The sequence below is a fragment of the Pimephales promelas genome, chromosome 16 (assembly GCF_988280905.1).
Source record: "Pimephales promelas chromosome 16, fPimPro1.hap1.1, whole genome shotgun sequence".
In the NCBI taxonomy this organism is placed as follows: domain Eukaryota; kingdom Metazoa; phylum Chordata; class Actinopteri; order Cypriniformes; family Leuciscidae; genus Pimephales; species Pimephales promelas.
Window position 1 is genome coordinate 21849870 of NC_142784.1, and position 13903 is coordinate 21863772.

At 38.5% G+C, this 13903-nt stretch overlaps 1 protein-coding gene across 1 annotated transcript in view; it reads left to right on the top strand.

Moving 5' to 3' along the window:
• Positions 1 to 225: 225 nt before the first annotated feature.
• Positions 226 to 13903, top strand: part of pafah1b1a (platelet-activating factor acetylhydrolase 1b, regulatory subunit 1a) — a 31514-nt gene continuing 17836 nt past the window's right edge. Inside the window, exons 1-2 of the mRNA XM_039670683.2 lie at positions 226 to 400; positions 9197 to 9435. Coding sequence (XP_039526617.2) covers positions 9404 to 9435 — 32 coding nt within the window. The 5' untranslated portion in view covers positions 226 to 400; positions 9197 to 9403. The remainder of the gene's footprint in view (positions 401 to 9196; positions 9436 to 13903) is intronic.

The window sequence follows — 13903 nt, forward strand, 5'->3', positions numbered from 1 at the left end:
CAAAGCCTGAATCACAATGTTAACTGGTTTGTGCATCTGACTTGAGAATGACACTAGTGACTCTAACAAACGCCACGCGGTCTGATTGTACCCAGATTAAAGTTCATTGATGTGGGTCATGTAAAGAAATCATTTTTCACGGTCCATTTTTGCGACGAGCTGAATATTTATTCAAGTAACGCCCACAGTTTTCGAAAGGAGGGCGTGAGATTGAAGGGCGTGCGCGCGTCCGCCTGCTGAAGTCAGCCCATGCGCGCTCCCGTGCTATGTAGAGTCGAATGCGGCGCTGCAAGGAGGCAGACCCCGAGACTTCAGCCCCCCTTCTCAACACGAAAATAACACGCATTTCGTCCCTTACGACCGTCGTCTGAGGAGTAATATTTTGCGCTAACTCTGTAAGGTAAGAACATCCCTTTTGTTTCTCCCTTTGTGGTTATGCTAGATAAAAATTCGCCGGTAGAAAAGCTGTTGATGTAATTTTTGCGCCTCCTTTTCTCGGTGTCTCAAAATGGCGGACGCGGCCGTTGGAGGAATACTTCAGCTTCTGTTTTTTCTTAATTGGTCGTGAATATATCGACAGCTCCAGCAGTGTGAATTGGGTAACCGTATTTATTGCTGTAAATACAAGAAATTACCGGCCCAGGTCTGTTTTAGCGGGTCGTTATAGGTGTATGTTGTCGGCGAATCAACACGTCGTTACATCAATGTCATGTTAGCTAGCAACAGTTGGCTAACGCCCGTGTCAACATAAATCTCTATTTTATCATCTATAAACGTTAAGTTTAAGGTTGACCTTGCCATATCCACTTCGGTTTGGGTAAATACATAAACGTTACATCATTCATATTGTCGGTTTTTTTGCATACCGGTTGAGAATAAGGGTGATGAGGGCTGTGTTTCAAAACCTAGTGAACTACTTACCTAGATGGCATATTTGGGGTTAACTTAGCTATGTATGATTGTACATACTAAACAGAAACGTTTAGTATTCAAACGAGCTTCAGATTGTCAAGCACCTTGGTTGTCTTTAAACATAATAATGAAGCTTAACCTAGACAACATATGTGCTATTGCTTCAAGGTTATGAAAAACGAGATGTTTGACATTTATTAAGCTAACGTTATAAAACATGCAGTCATTATGGGTGAGTTAAAGATTTGGACCGGTACCTGTGCTGAACTGGTCTCAAATGTAGGTCAGCTAATTCTTTGCATGCAGACCCGACACTGCTCATTCCGTTGGGACTCTGTGATGGTCTGTAATGTTGTGATGTGAATGTAATTATCACTACTGCAGTATATTTGGTCATCTTTATAATGTTAGTCCAAAGCGGTATGCAACAATAATGTTACATGCACTAATTTAACGACTGCAATAACAATACCTTGCAAGCAGGCATAGACTAAACATGCTGAAGAGGCAGGTGTATGCATGTTTCTTATCAAGGTGTGAATGCTTTGAATAAATGTGGCACCGTGTGTACTTTGGATGTACTTTAATCGTTAAGGTTTAAGCTATTGTGCCCAGTTTGCTGTACACTCCCTCTAGTTATTTGACAGGTGTCATGTATGGTTGCATGTTATAGCTTGTATTAGGTTCACTGAACAGCCTAATATACATAATAATACTGAAAAGTTTGGGTTTGGTTAGACTTGTTGTGAATTGTGATTTCACTGGTATCTAAAATTTTGATAGCATAGCAACCTTATTTCCAATAAAATATACCTGTTTTAAATCACTATCAAGGAAAAAATAGATAACCATGATGATTTTATGTAATAGATTAATACAAATCTTTTTTTACATTAAATGTCTTGACTGTCACTTTTGATCTATGTAATGCATCCTTGCTGAATAAAAGTATGAATTTCTTTAAAAATAATACAAAATGTTTTAATGTACTGCTTCATTGTGATCTCAAGTTAGTGATATTCAGCTCACGTCTGGTCATCTTTTGAATTCTGTGCCATTCAGATTTGCTGCTACTCAACATTGCCTTAGTGGAATTGTTTTGTGATCCTGCAATTCCATTAAGGAAATGTGAGAAATTATTACAAGTCCAAGCTTTTTTGGCTGTCTGTCTTTGCCAGCTTGCACAATTTCAGAAAGAGGGGTGTTTCCTTTTGCCATCTGTCTTAAACTTAAGAATCGACTTAATTGAATCGACAGACTTGCAGGCCTGTTTTTTGGGTTTGAGATGCACAGAAAATGATGGAAACAGATTACACTTTGCTTTTTTTCTTATCATGCAACATTTGTGCTATAATAATAATTAGTCTAGCCTAAGTCCTTGTTGAATATCTCTCATTATCTCTTCCTAATAAACAAATAGCATAAACCAGAATACAGCAAATGTTGGATTTCTTTGTTTCATTCTTTTTCTTAATAACATACTCTTGTTAGTGCTCTACATTGGTCTTTTTATAGCAGTAACGGATAATCACTACTGGACTGTTTTGCCTCAGTTGAGTGGTTCGGCTGCACACACACAGACGGTTGCTGGAGACCCCTCCAAGCCCTTGACTGAAATAACGCAGGATAATTGTGTGTTTGTGGAGTCCCAACAGGCAGTTTATAAGGACTAGGATGGAGGTGGCGTGGCATGAAGTACCGTTACTGTGGGTTTGGTTTGCTCACTGGATGTGTGTCTGTAAAGAAGCAGCCATAATGTGTTTCGGTGCCAGTGGGGATCAGTAATGCATTCACCATGGCAACTAAAAGCTCCACTGTTTGATGTGTGAAATGTAGATTTCAAGATGGTGGTCAGTTGGAAGGATCAATAGCATTTTGTCCCTGTTTTTGATTCAGTCTACATGCTGAAATGGACAGGATTATATGTTATGGCTCAGTTTGGTATGAAGTATGACTAAGGGCCTTATCTAAGGCCTGTGAGTTTGAGAATGTATAGGCTTATAACTACTTATACTGCTTATTTGTGGCCTGAACCTGCTTCTCTGACCCTAATCTAATTTTCAAAAAGATTACAATTGGTCTTGCAGAAGTCTCAAAGCACTTTCTCATATGAAATTGTAGTCCGAAGCAATAAATGTTGTGCCTCTAGTAAATTGGGTCTGCATGAATTGGATTCCCTCACCTGCTGTTAATGTTTTGCATGACAAAGACTGAAAAAGCTACTTTAACTTTACATTCTATTTTAACTTTAATGTTCTATTTTTAACATTTAAAAGAAAAGCAGTGGTTGATGGGAGATAAAGAGTTTGCTCTGCATATAATTCTCATTCCTGTCATGGCATTTTGTCCTGCTGCCCTTGTCTTGCGCACTGTGCATCACATGTAACGTTGCTGGGATTGGCAAGCCTGCTGCTGAGGCTGTCATGATATGGTGATTTGATTTCTGCTTCTCTGTATTTTTCAGTGATTATCTGATTCGTTTTAATGACAGGCCTGTCAGCATATCAGAGCCTCTAGAGTTGTTCATAGTTCAAGTGGTGCTTGGGTTCTGGCAAATTTACAGAGACATGTTTGGCTCAGCAGGTCAAATGCTGATAGTCATAAAGTCTGTTCTCTTACTCTTGTTAATAATATTTAGTTTGAAAGCACTTCAAGCCATTCAACTGCTATTGTTTTTATGGGTTCAAATTCACTTCAGAATGGTTCAAATTGTTTTTCAGGACAGTTCCAACTTCCAGGACAGAGGGAAAAAAGTTAGTCTGGAGCTCTGGTCTAATTTATTAATAGGGCCACCGGAATGTAACCAAAGCACAATGAGTAGAAGGCTATAGTTTATTGTAAATCATACACAATAAATGCCATGATCACTAAATTATATACATGTGTTTCTATAATGATTTTGTTCATGGGGATCAGCAACCAAATATTGATAATGTGTAAGTTACTGCCTTTTGCCTTGGCATGACTTCTCACTTTTTGCTGACAATACAAAGGCAGAGTACAGTAACTTTAAAATAGTGGTCAAAAGTCAAGTCAAGAGATCAAAATTTTGTTACAAAGATATTCATTACTCAAACATCTAATTGCCAGACAGGACAACAAAAAATCTTTTAAAGTCATTTTTCTCAGTTCCACACTCTAGCAAGTTAAGGTCTTTTACCTTTGTTGGGCAGTACAGTACTTTGATTATGGTTGCACTTAATAAGACAACTGAGACAACTGTTATTTATTTTATTTTTACTTTTATGTTCAATTGGCTTTATGCACAGCTGCACTACTTCCTGAACTTAAGCCAGCTCCTTGTTTCATGTCTGTCATTATTGGACAAATTGATTAATCCAGGTGTGCCTGACCTCAGTAGTCACGGCAACAATAATCAGACACACCTGAATTAATCAAGTTCGGCCAATAATGGCAGACAGGAAACAAGGAGCTGGCTTAAGTTCAGGAAGTAGTGCAGCTGTGCATAAGGTCAATTTGTGGATAGCAGTTCAATTATGAGGTGTCACACAGCCTCAGTCAACTTCTGAAAGCTCATAAATACAGTAAGGTCTGAAGAGACTTATGTGAAATCATACAGGAGAAAAGCCAGTCAGTAAAAACCTTTTACAGTGCTTGTTTATTGTTATCTTTCAATGCATTTGATGAGTCACACTCATAAGTAGACCTGAAAAGACAGACATTTGAAGATTAGTAGTAGTGTAATGTTTAAATATTTAGTATTAACAGAAATGCAATATGACATCCATAACTATGTTTTCAGTGGTGTATAAAGAACTTGCTTAATAAACCGTAATGTTTTAATTACCTTAGCTTAGTTTTAAAAGCCACGGGCACCTCCTTCTATAAAGGTCGACATATTGTGACATCATGGTTCTACCGTAGGCGACAGCAAACAAACAGAGCTACAGAACGCGGTTCGTCAAAATGAACACTAAATGTTATTTTAGACAATGAAATGTAACTGTAATTAAATATTATTATGAATTATATAATTTGCTAATATTCAACTAAACAATGTTAATGATATGTTAATATCACAATTTGAATGGAAATTGTGCAAATTAAAGCTGAAAACTGTATAAGAATATATTGTCAAACACGTCATCCAAGTATGACCAACATAAGAATTTTCACAGGAAAATGTAATCTGAACTACTAAGAAACTAGTTCTTATAGGGGTGGTGATGGCACAGTTGATATTAAAGGGTTAGTTCACCCAAAAATGAAAATTAAGTCATTAATTACTCACCCCCATGCTGTTCCAACCCCGTAAGACCTTCGTTCATCTTCGGAACACAAATAAAGATATTTTTGATTGAATCTGAGAGCTGGATCACTCTTCCATAGGCTTCCTAAGGGACTGGCTCTTGACGGCCCATAAAGTAATTAAAGAAAAGGTTTAAATAGTCCATGTGCCTACAGCGGCTCAATTATAAGTTTATTAAGCGACGAGACTACTTTTTGTGCGAAAAAAACATAAATAACGACTTTATTCCACTATTCCATTACTTCCTTATGGGCGCATGCGCGAGAACTGAGACGAGGACGTTCTTCTCCTTCGACTACTTTTTGTTACTGGCTGCTCCACTTAGGAGTATTACCGCCACCTACCGTATAAAATGATGATCCATATATAAGGCGCTCCGGATTAGAAGGAACACAGTCGTTTTTTGAGAAGATTAAAGGCTTTTAAGTGCACCTTATAGTGCGGAAAATACGCAAATTGAAAAGCGTACGCATCTTCCTCTGCTTGTAAACAGAAAGTTTTGCGCTTCCAGCTATATCAGCACATCATCTTATACGGTAAGGGGCGGTAAAACTCCTAAGCGGTGAGCAGCCGGTAACAAGAAGTAGACGAATGAGAACGTCCTCGTCTCAGTTCTCGCGCATGCGCCCATAAGGAAGTAATGGAATAGTGGAATAAAGTCGTTATTTATGTTTTTTTCGCACAAAAAGTAGTCTCGTCGCTTGATAAACTTATAATTGAGCCGCTGTAGGCACATGGAATATTTAAACCTTTTCTTTAATGACTTTATGAGCCGTCAAGAGCCAGTCCCCAAGAGGCAGTCTATGTAGGACTGATCCAGCTCTCAGATTCAATCAAAAATATCTTATTTGTGTTCCGAAGATGAACGAAGGTCTTACGGGGTTGGTACAGCATGGGGCCACCCTTAAAAATATTCTTGTTTGCCGTAACCCGACCGACCCTGTCAATTTAGGGCCGACCCAATTTTTTTTTTTTTTCCTTTTAGTCCGACCGACTTGCCGGTTGTAACCTGCGTTCAGACCGACCGATTTTTTTTTTTACTCTTCAAACGACTAATTCAAAATCAATAAAATAATATTAATTATATTTTAGTTAGTATTGTAAAAGTTGCTTGTGTCTACATAGCCAACAAACGTAGGCTACGTTCTTTCTTAAATAAAAACCCGTGGCGTCATAGTCATCCGATTATGTTTACACCATTGGTTTAACGTTGAGCGTGTCACTATATGGCTTGTACGTTCGCTCGTTTCAGTGTTCCCGCTTGGTACCCGGTATTAAAAGGGCAACGGTGCTGAATATCAACCATTTCTATAATAAAAATATTAAACAATTTGTCTGTGATGCAATTTTGCTATTCGCAGTCCAGAAGAGAGAGCGATCTCTCACCCGGAGCCACAGCGCGCACAGCACGACAGCCCTGCTTAATGAGTGACAATGAGGACAAAACGTGGTTACACTTTAGATCTGGGATATTATTCTAATTGTATTTTAGATTTCCGCTTTCAAAGATTATAAAAAGAAGATATTTGAGATGAAACCATTACAGAAGCATTGTGTCTAGCGCAACTTCCTTCCCTTCACAGCGCTGCGCTGTCATTTCTTCCTAAAACCCAAACGTACCGTCAGAATCAGCATGATCGGTGATTGTTGTAAAATGCAGTCTGTAGGCTACTGTTGCTAAACTGCGGACGCGTTCAATCATTAAAAGAGCTACTAAAAGCACAAAAGTCTGCGCAAGAGAAGTTGTTCACGACGCGCGACGCGCGCTCTGAAATGCACTAAAACGAGACAAGAAAAGTAGGCTATCGCCTCATTTTGGGCTTCATGTGCGCATCTAAACCATCAAATATACATAAAATATAAAATGACCTGCTCTGAGATTCATTTAAACACAGTTTATGTCTTAATTGGATGTAAATTGGGAGAAAATGATGGTGCATCAGTCATCTATTACAGTAGAGTTCTGCATTTGGTCTTAAAGGGGCAGTAGTCTAATAAACGTGACGATTGAGCCAATGCGAATCAAACAACAAAAGGCAGATAAAAATCACTCACAGCTCTTGAATGAATAACTTAAACTTTAATAAGCATTAATCTAACTATGATAAACTATGTAGTGTCATTTTACATTTGATTACTAGCTAAATTAAATTTCTTTTCAGAGAGAGCGACAGACTTGACTGAAAAGCTAATTTTAGACCTTCCTGAAATTAAAGCACTGTGTATATAGGCTAATTTGTATCTTTGTTTAATTGTATTCTTTGTTTGACCATGTGTTTGTGCTTGTTTTTGCTGATCTCATGTATATATGCATAACAAATAGATATTTTATACATTTTGTGACATTTTGAGCCTAAAATGTAACTGGTCGTATTTTGCATAGCGGTGGATGCACAGTTTGAAGACCCAGTCAGTGACGTCACAATATGCATTTTTTTTTAAAAATTCACGATCACCATCTCCAAAATTGTACCTTTTTTTTTTACACTGAATCTTGGAAAAAAAAATATAGACCTACCTACCGACCCTTTTTTTAAAAAAAAATTGCTGTTACTGCAAACCAAAATATTTTTAAGGATGGCCTGGGGGTGAGTAATTAATGACTTAATTTTCATTTTTGGGTGAACTAACCCTTTAAGCATGCCTTTGGTGTGAGAGACTCAGGTTCGAATCCACTGTGAGACACCAATGTGTCCCTGAGCAAGACACTTAACTCCTAGTTGCTCCAGAGGCGTACAACCTCTGACATAACTAGCAATTGTAAGTCACTTTGGATAAAAGCATCAGCTAAAATGAATAAATGTAATTGTAAGAAACATCCACCTTTGTTCTGCTTCTGACATTGCAGTAAATTGCGCTGATTAAATCTAACACATCGCTTAAGTTATGCTATCATGCAAAACCTTGCAAATTATACTTTCTTCTCAAATTGTTAATGTTAACAATGTCAGCATTGCATGACTACATTTAATGTCCTTCCGATATTATCCTCGTTTTCGCATGGGTCTGGTTGCGGTCTCTTTTTTTTTTCTGTAGCCACTCCGAAGTCCAAACAAAGTCTTTTGCATTTTACAACGGGTGAATCTGTTGTCACTGGTGATTGTCTTTTGAACCTTTCTGGATCCGCCATCAAATTGATAAGTTTAATTATAACAAGTGCTGTGAGAAAATGCTATAAATCACTTCCTCCAACATTCTCACAGGCAATATAGCCTACTAGTTGATACTACTTTATGTGTACAGATGTGATGTAAAGACAAGCTCGAATCTCCTGTGGAAATCCACCAGTACCACTGGAATTAAAAACATTACAAGCTTACCGCTTTGAATCGAGCTACGGCAAGCAGAGAGTTTTGAACACTGGCTGGCTATGTATTTTCTCAAATATGTATTTTGGATAATGTTTAACCCCCAAAAAAGCTACGGGACTGCAGCTTTAACAAAACCGTGATAACATTAATAATCGTGATATGAAATTTTCATACCGTTTTATCTCGATACCCAACTCTGTTGACTGGGGATTACCAGTTGTTGTGATCTTCAGGCCTTGGTTGTAAAGTAGCAGTACTTTTGCTATCCACACTGCACTGCACAGTGATCTCTCTTTTAGCTGAGAGAAATTCAGAGGCCTTCTTGTTGCTGTCAAACTGTGCATCTCACTGGAGTGGAGAAGTAGGTTGATGTTAAAATCTGGGTCAGCGGTCCCCTTTACACATGTTCAGAGCTCCTGACAGGGGCAGCAGGAGTCCGTAACAAAACGCTCCACATGGCAGCCGATGGGGTGGACTGAATGCAGGCTAGAATGAGATGCGGGCTGGGGGAAATAGAGCAGATGGAACACCTGATATGAAATGTGTGTTAGCCCCCAAAGCTACTGTCAGAGGAACAGGGTCAGTAGCATATTTCCACTGTTGCCTTAAGCCTGTATGAGCACTGCGCATCCTGACTGCACTTATTGCATTCTGATTCTGTCCTGTTATTGTGAATGAAAATCTTTTTTTTCTCTCTTCATAGATGCAAGGACTTTCTGGTTGGTAGATGCCTGCAGGCTCTCAATACGTGGTTTTCCTGGAGACCGTCTTTAAGGAGAAGTGTTTTGGGTGAGCTGCTGATCGCCCTGCAACCGGACCCGGCGTCCTCTCTCTGATCTCCTGCCAAGGAGACAGCAGTTGCTGCACACTCTACACCTGACCCCATCCCCGCCCTGTCCCCACCGCCACCATGGTGCTGTCACAGAGGCAACGTGACGAGCTGTAAGTTCTCTGATCTCTTCTCAATCGCAGAGCTGTGCTGTGACCATAGCACACCATTTAAAATACATCTATGAATGTGTGATTGACATCATCTTTGAGTGTTCGTACCTCATTCAACTTTTGATTACAGTAAAGGACCGTGGATTTATCAGGGAGTTTGACATTTCAAAAGATCACTGGTTCACTGTCATGAGGAATCAATGAGAAGATGACTACAGGCAAAGCCTGGATAAAAACAATCCTTTTGTGTCATATCAGGATGCACATTGTTGTAATAGGCTCAAGAGAGCTTTCAAACCACTGTGAGAAATGTTTTAGATGCGTTGATGCCACACGCTGTTTTATTTAAAAAAAGGACTGTTATTTGGTCTGGTTATTGAGTTGTCTTGCAGTTGTATGAGGTTAAATCTGTCCTGAGGTCCCATACACAGTGTAATTAACCTTCGAACGTGCATGAGTTGGATAGATAAGAGCATTTAATCATCAGTATGAGGTAATGAGGGAGAGATTAAAATAAGTTGAATATGTAAAGCTGTTTACCCCTCCTCCATTGCACAGGCTGTAGCCTGGCTTTCAATGAACAACCCAATGAAGATATCGATTGCTGGAGCTTATCATTTGTTATCCTGACAAAACGTGAGAAATACAGATTTTCTCTCTGTTTGGCTGTTGATGGCTGAGGGTTATGGTTAAGGTCCTGATATACTCGCTGCAAAGTTCTTTTTCTTTCTCCGCTTCTAGGTAAAAAGAAGTTTGAGATGTTTTCAGTGATATTCTGTTAGAAGTTTAATGTTGGGATAAAAAAAAATGACAACTGCAGAAAGGTTAACTTCCCATCCTGCATAGATTCTTCAACAAATGTGAATGGCAGCAAATACTGGACAGTTTTTGTGAATACCGATAGAATACCAGGGGGCTTCTTGATGCATTACTTACTGCTTGGATTCATTGGACAAAAGCAGAGGGGAAATGGAGGCATTGACAAGCTGACCGCCTGCCTCAGAAATTTTCCTCTTTGGCTGATTTCATACTGAACACATGAATGGAATCTATGTTTTTCAAGTTACACAGGATTTTCTCAATATATTAGAGCACAGCTGCTGGCCATACAGAAATTATACTTGGAACGATTTATAAATCTTTTCTGGAGAACATAAAGAGTTTGTCTATTGTAAGATTTGTTCTCTTTGGCTGGGGTTTTTTCTTGCCTGTCTAGGTTTTTCTTGTACATTTTATATATTCATTTTAAGGAGTTTTGCTTGTTCATTAAAAAAATTAAGAATTATACAGCATTATGAAACTGTGTCAGGAATCCTGGGGATGTTTATCTTGGTCATACGGTTGCACAACCTCTTAAAATTGCTATATATAGATACAACGACATAATGGAGTCACTCATACAAGAGCAGATTGTGTTTGTGCATTGAACGCTCGGCAAAGATTGAAGCCTGTGTGGGTTTGTTTTAAAAATAAACTCAGTAGACTGCTCTGTAGACACATTTGGATATCAGGTACAATACATGGCAAATTTTCTCAAGGAAAACAAATCTCTCAACTAATGCTGTAAATTATGGTCACTAGTAGCCTACTAGGCTTCATTAGCCAACTATAATATTGATTGAAGGTAAAAATTTACTGATTTGTATACAAACACTTAGCCTAAATTACAGATTTTTTTTTTTTAAATGTATAAAATCATAAAAACTTGCCAGATCTATTCAAAAATGGTGCACATATATTTTGCAAAATGCTCCTCAAGAGTTAATTTTTCTAGCAGACTAATGAGTTTATGGTCACTGGATTATGGTTTTTCTGAGGTAAATGTGATACCTTGTTTACCAGCTGTTTTACTGACGTCTTTCCATGGTTGAGACACAGAGTTAGTGATTGCATGTGACATGATACGGATTTCGATAAGTTGTACTGTATCTTTAGTATCTAATCACTTATGAATGCTCATTCATGTTTATTTCGCTTTGTAACTGGTATTATAAAGGCGGAAGAGAAGATCATGCACTGCTGCTTCTCTTGAGCTTAGCCAGAGCGAACTCACTCCACAGCTCCAAAAGGGATGTTTTTGAATTTCGTAAGAAAATGGACGTATTAATTTGAAATCTCAGTGGGTAGGATGTGTGCTAGATTGTTCCGTTCATTCATCAACTGAAAACAGGATGACTAGCCTAACCGACTCTTGGGATTTAAGAATCGATATCGGTTTGTAAAAGTTTGAATCGATTAAAATCGGGAAATTTATGATGGAAGGTTTGCTTTTCTCATGTTAACATTGTCTCAGGAGTCATTGTTCTCCTGGAGCGAGAGTTTAACTTTCTCAGTGTGAGCTCATAGGTCAGGTCTTCCTATAGGAACTAAAGTGCTGTTGACTCTGCGTTTGAGATAAAATGTGCTCTCATCTTGCGCCGGGCTGTCTGTATTTGGTTGTTGCTTGTATCTTGTTATTAGATCGTACCTTCATTGGCTTTGGGATTTTATTCTAATTCAACAGATTTGCAAGTTAATTGTGAAATTATTCGTTGCTGATCTACTCTAAATAATGCTCCTTAACCTTCAAAATCACCTCAGCGCTGAAATCTAGCACTCCATTCATGTATGGTTCAGCATTTGTCTACATTTAAAATGAATATAAAACAACAAAAATAATGACAACAAAAATACTAGCTATTCAAGTCTTTTACTTTTTTATATTATTTCAATTAATAATAATAATTGTTGTTAGTATATTTAAATGTATTCAGTTTAGCAGGGTTTTAAACAATGTGAATGAAATATATTGTGCGTGTGGTTGTGTAGTTTCATTGCGACAGCGGTGTTGTCTTAACAGAGTTTTAACTATAAGCGTCCATCTCACAGTTATATATTAAACGTCACAACCCCCCTAGTTGTGTTGTGTTGTAGGTGTGGCTGGTGTGTGCAGGCCTGGACTCTGGAGACCACCTCATTCTAAAACATAGTCTCTTTGCCAGCCCCTGGCAAGCTCTGATAATGTTACAGCCAGCCAATCAGCAGGAATCCCATCACCAGTATGGATTTAATCTGCAGACTGGCACACGGAGGTGGTAATGGCCCTTCTGCTGCTCTTCGGAGCTTCACCCATCAACTTAGATGCTACGTCAGCACCTCTAGATTCAGTAATGACTTCAGATTGTGATTTATTATGTTACTGTAGATGGCTGAAATAGGGTAATTGAAATGCCAAATATTTGAGATGTTAAGAAAAGGTTTCGGCAGGGGGTGTTTGAATTGCAATTTTGTGGTGGTGTAGTTGTTTATGATTAAGAGATTCCTGAGGAGGAGTTGAGCAAAGCTTTACACGCATAATACATGCATTAGTGCCACATGCAGTCAGAGATTACTATGCCAACCGCCACTCCTTCAATGCGGCGAGGGAAGGGGAATGCGTAATCTAAAGCTTCCTCCCGATAGAGTGTGGAAATCCCTCTGCTCCTGCCTGCTTGTTGTGTGTGTGCATTCCTGAGATTGTGTCATGGCTCAGGACTTATTCAAATGATTGTAAACAAAAACAGTATTAGTGCTAAGACCTGCTAGTCGTCTTAAGGGGTGTGGCCTCTACGGGGCAGCCCAAATCTCATTAACGCTTCTGTCAAAGGGTTTGTGCGTGTGTGTGTGAGACAGCTGGCTAAACACTCCCATGCTGTGCACACACACATCCAATTGCATGTGCCCGTTACACACTCAAGCTCAAGGTCTGCAGTCTCTGAACTGCCAGAACATAGAGCGTTTGCAATTAACCCTCATTCATCATATAATTTTCATTCATTATTTATTTATAAAGCACATTTAAGAACAACCCACGGTTGGCCAAAGTTACGATGTAATTCTCATTTAAAGCCAAAGAATTGTGTGTAAGCCATAGTTTTACTTCCTGAAAACATGCAAGGATTTCTTGTTTAAATGGAAGATACAGTTGGTTTCGTCAGTGAATAAATGAAATGATACTCTGTATTTGGAAAAGATGGATCCCAATAACAGCAAGTATAAAGATAATATATTACTAAAATAAGACTGTCTGAATGTTTCATTTATTTATTTGGCTTTATTCTCTAGCGTAGTAGCATCACATTTTCTGGGTAGGTTTTCAATTATCAGCACTGAAGGATTTTGGCCTTCAAGGTCTTCAGATTGGTTTAGCATGCTGCTATGCATCAACTTGGGTGTTAAATATCATTTTAAATGGCAGTCACCATTTTTATCAGGTTGTTTATAATATTCTGGTGGTGCCTAAATATGGTCCTTCCTCCAATCCATGTCAAAAAAAAAAACCCATCCCTATTTCCAAGCAATATTGTTTTGTAATGTATGCAAGCAAGACAAACTGTAATGCAACACGACATATACATTGTTATATTTAGGCTACATAATGCATAGTTTGCTTGCTATATCCTTGGTTTGAACAATAGCCATATTTTTACCAATGCACTAATATCTCCTT